This window comes from Pelobates fuscus, chromosome 5, assembly GCF_036172605.1.
Source record: "Pelobates fuscus isolate aPelFus1 chromosome 5, aPelFus1.pri, whole genome shotgun sequence".
Lineage (NCBI taxonomy): Eukaryota > Metazoa > Chordata > Amphibia > Anura > Pelobatidae > Pelobates > Pelobates fuscus.
Window position 1 is genome coordinate 11,433,065 of NC_086321.1, and position 17,416 is coordinate 11,450,480.

The 17,416-nt window shown below is 39.1% G+C and overlaps 1 protein-coding gene across 1 annotated transcript; it reads left to right on the forward strand.

Moving 5' to 3' along the window:
- The first annotated feature begins 649 nt into the window (after nt 1-649).
- LOC134611986 (discoidin, CUB and LCCL domain-containing protein 1-like) lies at nt 650-17,176 on the forward strand. The gene is made up of 11 exons (XM_063456367.1): nt 650-713; nt 8,596-8,805; nt 9,049-9,186; nt 9,523-9,574; nt 10,235-10,307; nt 11,535-11,668; nt 12,193-12,233; nt 13,734-13,823; nt 15,016-15,100; nt 16,487-16,521; nt 16,605-17,176. Exons 1-11 carry the CDS (start codon nt 650-652, stop codon nt 17,174-17,176), a joined length of 1,494 nt encoding a protein of 497 aa, XP_063312437.1.
- The last annotated feature ends 240 nt before the right edge of the window (nt 17,177-17,416 follow it).

A 17,416-nucleotide genomic window follows, 5' to 3' on the forward strand; every position in this document is an offset into this window, starting at 1 on the left:
GGCTGTCTTTATTACCGTGTTTGTCCTGGGCTCAAAAGGGGAGGAATCTAACAAGTTGACTAGTGCATAAAATATATGGTTATCTATAGGTAGTCGTTTTGCGGGGACATGTGTGTCTAATTTTTTAATGCCTCTAAGAACTGTCTTGATTTGATATGAGGACAGGAAACTGGTGGCTTTGGGTTGTTGAATAAGCATGTGGTGTTGAATTCCCGTGAGGTATAGTTTAATAGTGTTAAATGATAGTTTTAGGTTGATGTGGCAAAAAGAAGTGAAACCCAATATTGATTCTATCGTGAACATATCGTGAATGTGAAAATCAGTGATGAATTTCCTGAATATGTGAAATGCTCTGTCGTAAGTGTTTCTTGTATTTACAGAAAGTGCCAGGTGAGAAATGTGACGTGCGTGATTTAACAAAGCTTTTAATCCATTATCATGTCTGTGAAAAGTGGGTCTGGAGTTGCCCGTCTGGAGGCGGTGGGTAGTGTCGTGAAGAATTCCTGAAAACGAAATCGAGACAAGTGATGTTTGTGCACCCTGGAACGTGAAAACATGTTAGAAAGAATTGACAAGTGGCTGCTACCCATGTGAGTCGTCTCAAGAGCCTCATAATTACCAGGGATGATGACCGCCCTTTATTGACAATATGGCAAGTAGCCATATTGTCAGAATAGCACCAAACCGTGTGACCGGACCACTGGTGGCCCCAGGTAACGGCCGCTGCCACAATTGGGTACAACTCAAATAAAGCTGAGGTCTCTGTGAAATTTGTGAGTGACTTGACCTCAGTTGGCCATGGCCCCCCAAGCCATTGGCCTCCCCATATGGCTGCGAACCCTGTGCTTGCTGCAGCGTCTGTCCATAGTGTAGGTGAAGTGTCTGAGTGAGGTGGTATAAACATGGCACGCCCGTTCCAAGAAGTGAGGAAAATTCTCCACATGCGCAAATCGGATGTTGGCGGAGGAGATATAACCGAGAGAAACCGGCTTCTTGCTTGTAAAAGCTACCGTTCTGCTGACTAAGCCTAGGAGAGTAAATAATATTTTTAACCTAATATCATATGTTATATGGCCATTACATAAATCATATGACAATATTACCAACCTATAAATAAAGTATAAATGGTACCGACTCAAGTGCCCAATTCTTAATATAACTTCTGATAAAGAAACCTGTGGGAAGATGTCAGAAATCACAATTAAGGTGTAGCATAATTTTAGGTATATATAATAAGAGAAAGAGAGAGGGGAGAGAGGGAAAAAAATATATATAATTTTGTGTGTAGTATCGTTATTGATCGTTATTGACCGTAGGGAAACCAAGCCACTCCCACAACTACAGGCCAAGCCTTCATATATATATATTGATGCCATAGGTGTGCCAAGGGGGGTACCAGATGATTTCACAGTAAAAGACGAGGGTTGAGTCCACAACCATCACTGCTAATGATATTTTGTACTATATTTATTACATCCGACTGCACTTTGCACTAACACCAAGCTAGCGGCCACAGGGTTTCTGTGTCTTTGGGCTAACAAGTCTTCCGGTATTAACAAATAAAGTTTTATCTTTTAGTAATTAACATTTTAAGGGGGGACTGTTGTAGAATTATTAGGCCCCTTTAAATCTATACCCTTATATTTCTTTCTCATGCTCTCATAGTTTTATAAGAATGCTTTGTTCATAGAAATTGTGTGTCAGCAGGAAATGTTAGGTTCCTGCTGAGTGAAACATTGTAGCAGCTAGTCTTAATAAAATGTGAAGTTACTAAAAGCCTTGAGAATCTAACCTTGAGACTAACGTGCTAACCACTCAAAATGGCTGCCAAAGCCCCCCTCCCATCGAGTGAACTCCTCGTGCTAACAAGATGGTGCTGGAATCTGGAGGAGAACTTCATGACGACAGTAATGACATAAGATGGCACACCCAGTAGGGAGGGCATTTGAATGAACCACTTAACACTTAACCAATTACTGATTTATAATTCTATGTTATCTTGAATTCTGTAGTGATGTAATAATGCCTTTATAAGGGTCTGCGCACCCATTTTCTGGGCTCTTGCCATTAAATTTCCTGAAGTGCTTTCATTAACCTGAACCCTGTGTCTCAGTGTGAAATTACTTCTGCGTGCACGCAACTTTATTATTTCTAATTTGGACAAGAACAGATAGTCATTCAAACTTATTGGTTTGCATAAAAGAAATCTATATCATCCAGAAGATTCTGACATCCGATTCCTTGGGGGGGAACATACCACCCAAGCTATAAGGATTCGGCAAAACCCATTGATGCTCTCCACTAGTGAGTATATCTCCTTTTATCACCTTTATTTATTTTACTACAGAGATCACTGTATATATTTTATTCTTTTATATATGTTGAATATCCTGGTGACCCTTTGCTGCTATACTCCTGGGCACTGACAAGCGCAAATGCTGAATACCTCGAGATAGGGAGCTCATACCACACCAGCGACGAAACATTAACCGGAAAGACTACCGCACGCAAGATCAAGATATTCCACAGATCCATAATCGGGGATTATACCTCCCGAGCGCATATATTTGGAGCTAATTACTAACACCAAAAAAGTGTAAGTGCTTTTCCTTTTATTTACCTCACCAACTATCTGAAAATACTACTTCATCGTTTTTGTCCCCTGTTGTCCATATTGTATTGTATTTTCCTGGTTGGAATTTTACACATGGACAGGGCCCTAAAATAAGAAATCACTCATTGAGTTCAGAGTTAGTAAGTGGCCTGATATTTTAAGAGTCTATAATATAGTGTGATAACATATATGCTCCATAATGACTGGAGAGTGATGGAAGTTGCATTCTGTAGTATCTCTAGTGTAAACATTAAATTAGGAGACTAACCATGATGGTTAGAGGTATTCTTTGTGGGAATAAGTCAAGGTTACAGTGCAGGATATACACCTCTATATTGTGTGCTGTGCTGACCAGTGCATTATGACATCATTGTGATGATGTAATAACCATATCTCATCACTAGAATTACTCACCATTGTGAAAGAGCTGTTTTGATATTAAGATATATATCAAATTGCTCGAGAACGTTCTTGTTTTCATACCTAATCTTTACCTGAAATTGGACATTAGAGGGCGCTACTTTTCGCAGGACTAAGTACCGAGGCAGCACAGGGCAGCCTGATGGCTGGATTATTGCCTTTCGTTGGGCTCCTGCTATGTACCCCAGTATTACTGCTGGCAGAAACACTGGGTAAGTGCTTGTGGAGTACGTGTGCAGATTGTGTGATACTTGTACTATTATCTAGTTTGACTACCATTAGGATAATGTTATATGTCTAAATTAATTACATAGTTTCAGCTTGTTTCAATAGTTAGTAAGGTATACAATTTGGAGAAAAAGTGTAAATGTCTCTGAATGTAGTGTAGCGATGTACAATGGACTGTAAATGTAGCAGGGCGTTTACTGGAGCGAAGCAGTGGTCAGTGCATTGGGCTGTAGGAGGGAGTACAGTGTACCTGATTTAATTTACCCGTAGCTTTATATCAAGTTGTTTCTGTTACCGAGTAGGTGCGTACCTGGGGTATTTGTCAGCCCCCCAAGAATCTGAACATTTAAAGGGACACTACAAGTACTATAACTACTACAACATACATAATAAAAAATGTTATAGGAGAAAAATGTTCAAAAATGGTTTCAAATGTCCTGAGAAACTGAGGAAAAGAAAATTAGCTATACTGCGTTGACTTATATGCTCCCCCTAGATAGGTGTCCTATTTACTTTGTGTCTTTTAACTAATTTATATCGCATACTGTTTCTTTTTTAGAGATCTACCCGGACTATATTTTGTAATTTGCCTTTAAACCATGTATTTATTGTTATTCATACACTGTGATAACTTATATGCCCCATATTGGCTGGAGAGTGATGGGAGTTGCATTCTATAGCCTCTCCAGTGTCTACATTAGGCTAGAATATTAACCCCTTCACGACGGGTGACGGACGAGGTCCGTCATCCTGGGGATGCCCTTAACGACGGGTGACGGACCTCGTCCGTCACGCGGTAAAATTAACCCCAGATCGCCGCAATCGCGGCGATCGTGGGGTTAATGGTGCTCCGGTCTGCCTCTGCATTAGAGGCAGACCGGGAGCACCGGATCGGGCTGTCCCAGCTCATGTGCCCGCTCTGACAGCATGTCAGAGCGGGCACATGTGCTCTGTATACTCACCTCCGCCTCCCTGCACTTCCGGGTTCAGTGTGAAGTGCAGGGAGACGGATCTTCAGTGATCCTGCCCCCTGGTGTTAAAAAAAAAAGTTAAATTAAAATCCCACCCCCCTTTACCCATGTTAATAAAAAATTAACCCCTTCCCTGCCAATTGATCACTGACTACAGTGATCAATTGGCAGGGATTAAATTTTAATATGATCTGATTTTTTTTTTAACCCCTGAGGGTTAATTCTTTTTTTTTTTTTAACCCTCAGGGGTTAAATTTATTTTATTAATTAATTTAAATATTTTAAAATTATAAATTTAGCTAGCTGGGGAGGGTGGAAGTTAGTGGGGAATTGGGGGATTTAGTGTTAGGCTAACTAGGGGTTAACGTTAAAAAAAGTTTTAAAATAAGCTTTAAAAAGTTAAAAAATTAAGTAAAAAAAAAAGTTTTAATAACGTTTAAGTAAAAAATAAAAAAAATAAACCCTTTACCCAGTCCAAATACAAATTACCCCCTTGCCTGCCAGTCTATCACTGCCTACAGTGATCAAAATACAGATCGCAGTATTATACTGTGATCTAATTTTTTTTTAACCCCTGACGATTAACTTTTATTTATTTTTTAACACTCAGGGGTTAAATTAATTTAATTAACTAATTTAAATATTGTATAATTAAATATTTTGCTAGCTGGGGTGGGTGGGAGTTATGGGAAAATGGGGAATTTACTGTTAGTGCTGCTTACTGCTAGTTAGGGGTTAACGGTAAAAGAAAAAGCTTAGAAAAATGTTAAATCTGTAAAAAAAAGTTTTACGAAAGTTTAGGAAACTTTAAAAAAATGAATAAGCAAAACAAAAGTTTAAAAAATAGTTTTAAAAAGTAAAAAAGTTTTAAAAAGTAAAAAAATACATTTAATAACGCTCATTACCACTACACCTGGTACAAGCTAGCGGAAAAATGATCCCACGCTAAGGTTCAAAATATGCCTTTTGAAATACCCTGGGATGTCTTCTTTAAGAAATGGTATGGCTTTATGGGGTATTTGGATTATATAGCCTGGTAAAATACTCTAAAATGGGACATGGGCACAGCGTAAAAATTTAAAGTTTGAAAAAAATGGAATGGCTGTGTCCCAAATGTGCCCCTCCGATGTCCACATATACCTGGCAAAGGTACATACGGGGGTATTTTTGTACTCAGCCGACATAGCTGAGCAACATATAAAGTATTATAGAGTGGTGGTACACATAAGGTTTGCAAAATATACTGTGCAAACTCACTTTGTGTGTCAAAAAGGCAGAAAAAACGCTTATTACCACTACACCTGGTACAAGCTAGCGGAAAAATTATCCCACGCTAAGGTTCAAAATATGCCTTTTGAAATACCCTGGGGTGTCTACTTTAAGAAATGGTAGGCCTTTGTGGGGTAGTTTGAATTTAAAACTTACGAAGATGCTTGGAAATTGCACATAGGTCCAGCGTCAAAATTCAAAGTTCTGTAAAAACTGATATGGCTTGGTCTCCAATATGCCACTGTAGCTTCACAAAATAGTGCCAAAGACATTCATTGGGGATGTCTTTTTACTCAGAAGACTTAGCTGAGCATAATTTGAAGGTTTTGAACTTAGTGGCACATATGAAATATACAAAATGCCCAGCAAAAATGCAATCCGTATGTCAAAAAATGCACAAAATTATTTTTTTAAATAATTTAAATAATAAATAATAATGTAATGGTAAAAAAATGGGGGCATGTTAAGGCACAATATGCACCTTATGAGATACCCTGGAGTGTCTACTTTTACAAATGGTACTCAACTGTGAATACTGAAAAGGACAGGTCTCCTGTATGGCACTGTAGCTTCACGAAATAGTGCCATAGACATACAATGGGGGTGTCCTTTTACTCAGAAGACTTAGCTGAGCAAAATTTGGGGGGTTTGAACTTAGTGGCACATATGAAATATACAAAATGCCCAGCAAAAATGCAATCCGTATGTAAAAAATGCACAAAATTATTTTTTACCACATACTTTGGCATGTAATGGTAAAAAAATGGGGGCATGTTAAGGCACAATATGCACCTTATGAGATACCCTGGAGTGTCTACTTTTACAAATGGTAGGCCTTTGTGGGGGTTTTTGAACAGTCAAACTGTTATAATAGTTACCAAAAAAAACGCGCTAAATCGATCTGTAAAGCCCAATGGAAGCATAGGCTCATTAAATCCGTCTCTCAAAATTCTACTGTGAATACTGAAAAGGACAGGTCTCCTGTATGGCACTGTAGCTTCACGAAATAGTGCCATAGACATACAATGGGGGTGTCCTTTTACTCAGAAGACTTAGCTGAGCATAATTTGGGGAGTTTGAACTTAGTGGCACATATGAAATATACAAAATGCCCAGCAAAAATGCAATCCGTATGTAAAAAATGCACACAATAATTTTTTACCACATACTTTGGCATGTAATGGTAAAAAAATGGGGGCATGTTAAGGCACAATATGCACCTTATGAGATACCCTGGAGTGTCTACTTTTACAAATGGTAGGCCTTTGTGGGGGTTTTGAACAGTCAAACTGTTATAATACCCCAAATGGAAGCATAGGCTCATTATATCCGTCTCTCAAAATTCTACTGTGAATACTGAAAAGGACAGGTCTCCTATATGGCACTGTAGCTTCACAAAATAGTGCCAAAGACATACAATGGGGGTACCGTTGTACTCAGCAGAAGTAACTGAACACATAATAAAACTTTGTACAGGAATAGCACACAACAACTTTACAAAATACACATGAGAAGTTCTTTGTTATACGTTTGTGTGCGAAAACCCCCCAAAAACACAATTTTACTCCAATATTTAGCAGAGGTTGGCGGTAAAATGGCTACGTAGAAAGTGTCAAAACAACCTTAGGTAAATAGCCTGTGATGTCTACTTTATATAAATATATACTTTTGTGTGGCAATTTTGTTTTCTTTTATGGCTATTAAGCTTACAAGACAAACATACCAAATTCTAAAATCGCTCCATATTAAAATTTTATTTTACTCCTTGTGCTTTGTGACCTGTAACTACCAAAACAAACTTAAAATCCCAGACACATTATATATTCTGTAAATCAGAACAAATAAATGAATTTATTTTTAATTACTTTCCTTAACCTGCACTAATTATGCACACATTATGATTGCAAAAACTGTAAAAAAAACAATATTTTTCATTTTTTTTGCATTTTTCTGTATTTTTTTATAATAAGTAAGCATTTATATATTTATATGTTATATCAAATTAAAGCCCTTTCTGTCCTTTAAAAAACAGTATATAATATGTGTCGGTGCAATAAATGAGAGAGATGAAAATTGCAGTTGAACGCAAACAGCAAGAAAATGCAAAAATTGCTTGTGTCATTAAGCATAAGTCAAGCTTCTGAAGCTCTGTCCTTAAGGGGTTAATAACAATGGTTAGGGGTATTTTGTGTGTTAATGACTTAAGATACAGTGCCCTGACCAGTGCATTATGACATTACTGTGATGATGTAATATCTATCTCATCACTATAATTACTCGCCATTCTGAAGGAGCTTTTTGATATTAAGACATATATCGAACTGCTGGTGAACATTCAGGCATTGCTAAGATATTAGCGATAATTACTTATAATAATAATTAGGAAGCACTGTTATTCACAGGACTAAGGACTGAGACAGCACAGTACAGCCTAATGGCTGGATTATTGTCTTTCATTGGGCTCCTGCTAGGTGCCCCTCTATCACTACTGGCAGAAACGTTGGGTGAGTACTGGTCGCTTTGCTATGCTGTTCAGCTCAATGCTGAGAGAGAACATGATTTAACCAGCACCGATTTACCTGGAATTGGGCTTCTCCTATGGCCTTTATGCTGAGTATGCGGGCAGCGAACATACAGATTGTGTGATACCTGTGCTACTATCTGATTTGACTGGTGTTGGGATAATGTTATCTGGTCTACTTACTAACATCCGAATCGCGTAACGAACGGGGCATAACCATCCAGTACGAGGCCATTCCTAAATCTGGACATTGGTCACAGTATGTAACAATTTCCAGATCAGGCATTTTAGGCTGAATTATGCCATTTGGATTTAATTTGGCTACAGTTTGGTTAGTGAATAACCCTCTCAGTGTCCCACGTTGCTGGTTAAAAAATGATGTGTCTAGTAGACCTTGGTGATGGTTTATGGTCATTCCCAGGATCCTGTAAAAAAATACACCATACATGGACAATATTGTTATGTGAGTCTGTATTATTTATAAGTGCGCAGTATACACCTTGTCCATTACAGGGTGACACCTCGGATATTCATTATTTTTTTCACAAGGGACATTTCTCTGTTTCCTACAGTGGATGGATGTGGCCACGTGGTCATGAATGATGAGGGTGGAACTCTTACATCAAAGAACTACCCTGAAACATACCCCGACCACTCAGTTTGCCAGATTACCATCAGAGTGCAGAGCGGTAAACAGCTGTACATCAAAGTGGCTGATTTGGACCTGGATATTGACTCTGCATCTCTGAAAATCTACAAGGGTTCATCCACTGAGGAATATGGTGAGTCTCTATTAATTCTACAGTATGGTGGGATGGAAAGCAAATGCTGGGGATTTGGAACATGTACTGGTTTTATAAAATTGTCACAGTTCATTGGAAATCATTTTTTCAGATTAGGATTAAGTACCAGACGTGATCAGCAGCATTATAGAATACAGTTTATTACAGACGCTATCCATACATATAAAATACAAATGATATTCTGCATCTCTAAGCTACTGACACTTCCATATATTATTTCAGTGAGTTACAGTGGAGATCTGAGCAAGGCAAAGACGGACATTTTCTTAGATGATAATACTGCCACCATTCGTTTTGAAAGTGGCCTCCACGTGTCTGGCCGAGGATTTCTGATTAATTATGCCAGCAGTGATCATCCAGGTACTGTGTCTACTAAACTGTGAATGTGTGTTACGAAGGATTCAGTTTGTGTCTCGGGGCTCCTTTGTACATGTCCTGTCAATATTGTCCGTCACTGACAGTGAGAGCATTAAATTCATAATTCTTTGACAGTAGCTTCAAGATTGACCATACTCTGCAGGCATGAACACTACTGTTACATTACCTGCGGAGAAATGTGACCCGTGTTTGATCTCTCGGCTATGGCTCTTACTGCTATAGAATGCTGCCAGTTAATTCGTTTTAAATAAATACGGCTCTTAAGGTGTTAAAATACGTGTGCAGGAATCTCACCCTGCTCCTGTTTTTTATTGATAGATTTCATTACCTGCTTGACTCGCTGTGACTATAAAGAAGACCCAGAGTTCAGGTACGCTTGATTTGGCTAATTATACCTTCATAGAACATGTTGATGTTAAATAAAATGTGATCATAGAATATTGTAATACCTTTCTATTGGTCTGCAACAAGCGTTCTGAGATCCCTGTCTTTAGACTTTATGCTTGACAAAGAGGGGATCTCCTGAAAGCTTGACACTCCAAAAATGTCCAATAAAAAAAACTACGCTTATCTAATACTTTACAACAGGGCTACCCAACCCAGATCCCCAGATGTTGTAAAACTACAACTCCCATGATGCGTTGCATGCCTTTAGAATGCATTTACAATGACAAAGCATCATGGTAGTTGTAGTTCTACAACATCTGGGGATCTACCTGTTGGGCAAGCCTGCTTTACAAGAATTTGTTTTATGAGAAAATTATGGTAAATGCAGGGAATTATTCACCAACATTGAACTGAGGTGAATCGTCAATCAACCTTTAAAATTCAGGCAGTAAATCAGCTGAGCGGAGAGTGTATGTGAATTGGGGAATCTGAATTAGAATTCAATATGTCAGTGTGATAACATACCGGTGTATAGTACGAGTATTAAACGTAATCTCTTCTTCTGTGTTTTGATTACCCTTTGTACAGCACTGCGGAGTAAGTTAGCATTTTATAAACAATAACATTATTTCTACAATTTCAGTAACTATTGTCCAGCCGGCTGCTGGGATGTAGCTGGAAACGTATTTGGAGATGTGACTAATGGATACCAAGAGGTGTGTAAACTGAGCTGTGCGAACATTTCTTCCTAGTGCACATTTTCTATTGGGCAAAGTATTAAATCAAAGCATTAGTGGTAATCCCTGCCCATAGTTCCATCTGACAGTGACTGGGTCCTGTGTAAAGTCCCCTCGCTTGTGGAGTTTGTGTACGATGGAAGTTGGTGGGGAGCGTGACTAACCTTTGGGGACTATCATGAGAAAAAACATCACCAATAGAATAGCACTAAACATTTCTACAAGGGCACTCTAACACCATAACCACCACAGCCCATTATAGTCCTTATGTTGGGAGTCTCCTTGTGCTGTGCCATCGTTACGATTTAGATTATTTTCACATGGTTAGATAGACACCCAGGTCTACACAGATATCAATAAAGTGAACATTTCTATAAATAGTGATCTCAACGCGGTGCTTTTTTGAATGGAATTCATTGGCTGAAAATGTCAGCTGGCACACTCGGTCAATGAATTAAGTCTAGATAGGGACACCATTGATATTTGTAAAGAGGAAGTTGACCCTGCTTTAGCTGTAATATATCTGTGAATAGTATAGAACCCCGGGTGCGGAGCAGTCACTAATAAGCAGTGGGGGGGGGGGGGCGAGTCCGTCCTGGGTCACAGACCTTCCTTCTTCCACCTGTCACTCTGCGTTAAGTGGGATTGTGGACCGCGGTAGAGGAGCTTCATTACCCTCTTCCCAATGAGAGAAAGCAGCTCTCCGCACGCAGGCCATGGAACAAATATCTGTTTTAGAAAATGTAGGCTGTTCCAGACATTATTATTATTTTCCTGAAAACTGATAAATTGTCAACAGAAACAAATGATCTACATCAGTTTTACCTCGCGTAGTAATAAGAAAGAATTATTGTCATCAGCTGATCTAACTCTCATCACTCCAGGCAGCCCAGCAGTGTCATTCACAGTATCTCAGTGGGAATTACAGCTATCGCATACTACGCGGTGTGATATTACACTGTGCGATATAGAATTTCAAAATATGATCTTTCCCATAAAATGCCAGTTATGTGAGGGATTAGTTACTTTAATTACCCAAACTAACACATCACACAGATTACAGGAGGGATCCAAGTATCAATACGTACTAATAAACTGACTTCATTTCAAGGCATCTAAGTGCTTGTTTACTACCAATCTGTGTTAATATTACAGACGTTAATACATTTGACAGATATTACGCTTTCTCTTTGTATTTCTTTGCAGTCGTCCTTCGTTTGCAAATCGGCTGTCCATGCTGGCGTTATCGCAGACAATCTGGGCGGTCAGGTTCTTATAACTCGATTACAACGCACATTCCAATTCAAAGGGATGGTGACCAGTCAGATTTTGCCAAAAGGGTAAGTTGGAATTATTGTGCTATTAAATAAATGATTATTTATACACAATATCCTTATTTAGAGCAGATTGTAAAATTCCTATTGGACAGGTGATGCTAGCTTCTCACTGATTGGTTGTGTGTGATTGATTAGCCGGAGAAGCCGGCCCGGCTACCCTAAGAGACCTAATGTGGGCTATAGAATCCTCCATGTTCATCATAGCCCATATGTTCATGCTACAGGGACACAATCCATATATATTTCATAACTAGAGGGCTGTCAAATCAAGTTCATTTATATTAACCCCTTAAAAAGAGAGGTTTAAATATACGGGTTTGTATGATGACACACGTGAGGATTGAGTTTATTTATTTAATTGAACTTATTACTGCTGGACAATGCTTTTAAATATCTGAAAATAACAGCAAAGCACTCCCTGTAGTTTATTTTGATGCTTGTGCCAGACCTGTCCTGCTATAATAAAGGATTTGTTACCTACCTCAATTCTAAAAGGAGCTTTTTTAATTTGATTTATGTTTTTGCAGTGTCTCCGATTCAAATGTCCAGTTTATGTTCAACAATCCGGGTAAGAAAAATACCTTGTTAATGCCCGTAAAATGTGCTTAAAGAGACACTCTAAGCTGCATGTGGACAATGTTTAATCTTTATATAAATACTGCATTACAAAATGTAAAATAAAAAATAAGATACTGATCTTAAAGAAACACGGTAACGCTAGGAATATATATAACTATATGTATACAGTATGTATTCCTAGCAGTGTATTGTCCCAGTCACAGCTTAGGTGGCCAGGGCAGCACTGCCAGGGTAAACAAAGGCTTTTTATTTATAATTTCTCCCTCGTAGCTCTGCTTTCCTCAATGGAGCTCTAATTTCCATAGGAAAGCAATGGGGGGCTAGTGCAAATGTGCAGCAAAACGCTACGCTGCACCAATCAGATGGTTTCTCTTAGACAATCTGATTATAACTGCACAGTGGGAACTTCATGGGTTCTCGGTCACCTCAGGGGGACTTAGCCACGAATGTTATGGAATGGTTTCCCAGACAACTTGGATCGCAGTTTTGAACCACTTTGAAATCTGCCAAGAGAGCGCTTTTTGGAGGGAAGGTGCCTCAGACTAAAGGGAACAAATGCTACCTAAGAGCCAGACGGACCATCCCGTATTGCAGCCTCAGGAGCTCAAGAGCTGACTGGCAAAAGCACCAAATGCCCTGAAACTATTTGGGGCATAGGACCACGTGTGCGGCCGGTCAGAACTTTAACACGGTGGTGTTTCCCCTACACTGCATGGGTTATTTAACAATGTATTATTTGTGGGGTTATTTTATGTTTTTATTATGTTTTGGGGTATTTTTATGGTTTAAATGTTTAGGTTTGCCTCTCTGTTCCTGGGAGATAATTAGCTTACCGATCTTTAACGCAATTCTCTCCCAGGCCTAGAGATTGGCTGTGTTTGGATGCATTAAACAAGTTGACTCCCAGAACTATGTGTCGTCTAGTTACTGGGAGGTGAAGGGCTATAATCACTGCTTAGCACCTTGTTCCAGCTCTTGGAGGATTCGGCGGTGAAAGTCCTTATAAGGACTAGAGCTCCCAGGACCGTGTGTCGTCCAGTCCTTGGGAAGGAATAGAGCTAGTCTCCTATCCTGCTCTAGGAGGACCCCAGTCAAGCCACAGCGACTGGGGCAGAAGCGCTGGGGTTTTACCTTGTTCCAGCTAGGAAGCGGTCCTTGGCAGAGATACCCAGTCAGGGTACAGGGAGCTCCGGTACAATGTAGTTTAGCTCTTGGCAGCAGTTCCATTAATTGGGCCACATTGATGGAACTACTGAACAAGTTGATAGCATCCATGGGAAGTTCTACACATGGAGTTATATACTTGGATCGCTCAATTCTGTGCATGCTATCAGCAATGGCTCGGGTTCTCTCACAGAGTGTGTCAATAAAGGTAACTCATTTAAATGAGAGAGTCTGATAATATCTGTTTTCATCCTGCATTGATGATTTAACTGGGAAGTAGAGAAAGCAGGCAAAACAGTTATTTACTTGATCTTCTCCTCTGCAGGATACATTTCATCTACGCGTCCCACATGGACAGATACAAAAATGGGAGAGTTCACCAAAGACCAGATAGCTACTGATGAAAACAAAGCAGGTGAGGATCTCACATTAGTGTTCGGATATCACAGTTTTCCTTTTAAATGAGCACGACAAATAATAGTTACCAGCCACAGGCCTGGCTTTATAAAAGAACAAAAGATTTCATAAAGAGCACGTGGACTTGTTCATTCCAAAACTTAGTTCCAAGAAGCCAGATGTTCAGGAGGACTTAATACAGGCATACCCCACGTCTAAGTACACAATGGGACCAGAGCATGTATGTAAAACGAAAATGTACTTAAAGTGAAGCAATACCTTTATTCACTTCCCAATGCATGTACTGCATTGCGATAGTCATTTACAGGAATAACTGATATAAATAATGCATTGATAACTAAAATACATTTCAATGATCAATTTCAAGTTCCTCAGGGAACCATTAGTACTGGACAGTAATGCTGTAACGTGTTAGGGTCATGTTGAAAGCTTTTGCATTCAAAAATATTGTCAATTTCTGTGTCCTTCAGGGATATCCAAAATGTATTCAGAAGTGAATGTACACTGTTTGTATAAACCAAAAAGCCTTATACTGTACATTGTTTTATTCCACATGTCTCTCATTCGAAAGCTTGGGAAAGTTTGTAATGAGCTGTGACTCAAGTTGAGAATGACTACGGAAAGAACTGTACAGTATACTTACCTTTATTTCATAAGAGTAAGAACGGCTTGTAATGCTGTCAACAGACCCATAACTGGTTAAACATTGCTCAACCAACAGATGGCGCTGTGTATGAGACTACTCCTGTAACTGTTTTTTCAGCTGTAACAACAGATGGTGCTGTGTATTTAAATACTGAACTGTATTTAGACAATTTCAGCCTGTATTAACATAGAGGCTCGCTGCAAAGCTTGCACGGGGACTCCGTGCATCAGCTCCGCCTCTTCGGCCATACTGCGGCTGTGCGGCGGCTGAATGTCCGTTCTCGCGAGGCACTTTAACGCACACTCGTGGGTATGTCCGTACTCACGAGTGTACGCAAAGTGAGGGTCCGCAAAGCGGGGTATGCCTGTACACAAAGTTCGATGTTTCTGTAGTGTCCTACCAGCAGAGGTCCCAGACAGTAAAACAAGAAATCACGCTTCTTGTTAGAATGAAAATCGATGATTTGCTTTTTGTAACATTTGTCACTGATTGTAAACTTTGTAATAATAAGTGAATTTCTAACATCATGTTTGTTTAATTCTAGGATTTCCAGTCTTTGTTCTTGTCATGGCAGTTACACCGATTGTGTTTCTAATTGGAGGTGTGATTACCATGTGTATGTTGCTAAGGTATGTGTTTCACCATATATAACAATATATGTATAAATCACTGCATTACAGGGTTAAATAAAGAGATGGAGGTTTTAGTTTACCAGTTTGACGTGTTTACAATTGAAGTGAAATTTTCTGACTGTAGTAACTTTTGCCCTGATGCCAAATAGTAAATGTTTCAAGCTGAAATACTGAAATAAATAGGAAATGCAATGCCATTTGGCACCCTCAGGGCACTATAGTGTCAGGAAAACTGCTATGTTTTCCTGACACTATAGTGATCCTTTAATCTTTCTGTGCCAGAGTGGAGATATGGGAAATACACCTCTCTCCTCTGCGGCACTGAAAGTGATATAAAACAGTTTAAACAGTTTTACAAGAGGTTATAAAACAGATCCCATAGGCTACCACACATTGAGATAGCAAGTCACGTCTCTGAGTTGTCATCAAGTAGTTTAATAAATAATAATTCTGGGGTTTGTTCACATTTTGTGCCAATGAGGACGGCAATGCATCGAGCTGCTACAAACTGTAAAACTGAATGGGTCAATGGTGGGTTCTCAAATACTTTATTTTTTTTTAAACTGTTTTGCCACAGTTATAGCTACAAACAGCAATGGATCTGTTAGCAGCTTTAATTTAAAGGCTGTACGTTATCAGTTATGGTTCAGGCATAACTGATATAGTGATAGCCAGAAATATTCAAATATTATTACTTTTCGATTTTACAGGCTCTTTTGAACTACTTAGAGGACTACCAGGCACTTTTCACGTTTACCACATTATAAAGCATTGCTCATTTGACACTTAAACGTGGAAAATGGTGTTTTAATTTTTTTGCCACTTACATCGTTTACCACTTTTAGTCTTTGATTATCAATCCAGACTGACTAAGAGCTCAGAAACATAAAATAAGTTGGCTCTGTGTTAGGGTTGATCAGCAGACAAGAAACTAAACTGGGAATTGCTAAATTGGCGGAAAAAATAGCTGAATTGGAACATGTATCCCACTCAGCTATTTGTCCAGCTCGGCTGTATTGTGCTTGAAAGTACGATTCTTGGGTCAATTCCCAGACTAGTGAATAACACTCAATCACTAAATTTGATTTATAAACCACCAGATGGTCCTTGGCTCACAGCCCTGACACAAATAGATCCATTTTTTATGTTTATAAACATAGGTGGCAGAAAGCACATTTTCTTTCCTTTCCTGTTGAAAGCCAACAGATCCTTCGTAGATATTGATCAGTGCATATCTATTTTATCACATGTGGACTATTGTGTTTCTAAGGTAATACTATGTACACAATGCTTTGGAAAAGTACCATGCTTCAGAGTAAGGGCAGTTGACTAGGTGCATTGATGGATGCTGATAATTTAAATGTGAATTTTCATTATTTACAGGAAAAGAAGAGACTTTGGTGATGACATAGAAACAGGTAAGTACAGACTATGTGTAATGTTGCTCTTGTCTGGACAAAGATTACAGAAAAAGATCAAATATATTGTCTGTTTCCTGCAGGTGTCTATATGCAACTAAAGTCATTTGGAAGAAAGGATTTGACAGAATCTAATCTCAGCTACGAGAATGAGGATAAAAAGTATAAAAGGCCAACACCACATGTCTCTCTTCTGGATCCTCAATATTCTCATCATCTCCCCATGATTGATCCTGGCTTCCTGATAAGAAAGGCGCCCACCACCAAGTACATAGATAAAGTGATCAAGGATTCTTGTGGAAGTGGGAAGACTGAGAGCCTCGCTCATAATCAGTCAAGTCACAGTAGCCATGACAATGCAACGTGCGTCACGTCCTCTGTGCCTCAATATGAAAAGCCATGCTTAGAAGACGATGCAAAAAGAAAACCAGTATATACTGACTACAGATTCCCTTCAGATTATCCTAGTCGTCATCACCATCTTCCCATTGATTATTGCCAACTTCAATGTCCTCAATATCATCTTCTTCATCATCTTCCTCAACGGCATCATCCTAATCCCCATTTTCATGATCATCCCTCCCATCTTTATAATTTTTATCCCCAAATTCCTGTTCGTCCTCTTTCTCCAACTCATCATCATGATGTCCACTAGTTCAGAGACCAGATGTGATGATCCCCCCCCCCCACCGAGTTCAGTAGATCTCCCGTGACATAGATACACAAGTGTACATACCAACTGACTACTGTGACCACTGAACATTGAATACAATAAAGATGATTATTTGCATTACTTGTGGCTTTTTGAACAGTATTAGTGTGAAAGAGCAAAACACTATATAAAAAGAACTAGGATTGGTGCAATCCAGTCTTTGGAAGGTGGGATGAAGGAAAA

What these genes read in the sequence shown, in the direction of transcription:
- LOC134611986 (XM_063456367.1), top strand. Translation starts at nt 650, where the DNA reads ATGGCAAGTAGCCATATTGTCAGAATAGCACCAAACCGTGTGACCGGA. An exon ending in CGGACCACTGGTGGCCCCAG is followed by an intron (nt 714 to 8,595) that starts GTAACGGCCGCT and finishes TGTTTCCTACAG; the next exon opens with TGGATGGATGTGGCCACGTG. An exon ending in TGACTAATGGATACCAAGAG is followed by an intron (nt 10,308 to 11,534) that starts GTGTGTAAACTG and finishes ATTTCTTTGCAG; the next exon opens with TCGTCCTTCGTTTGCAAATC.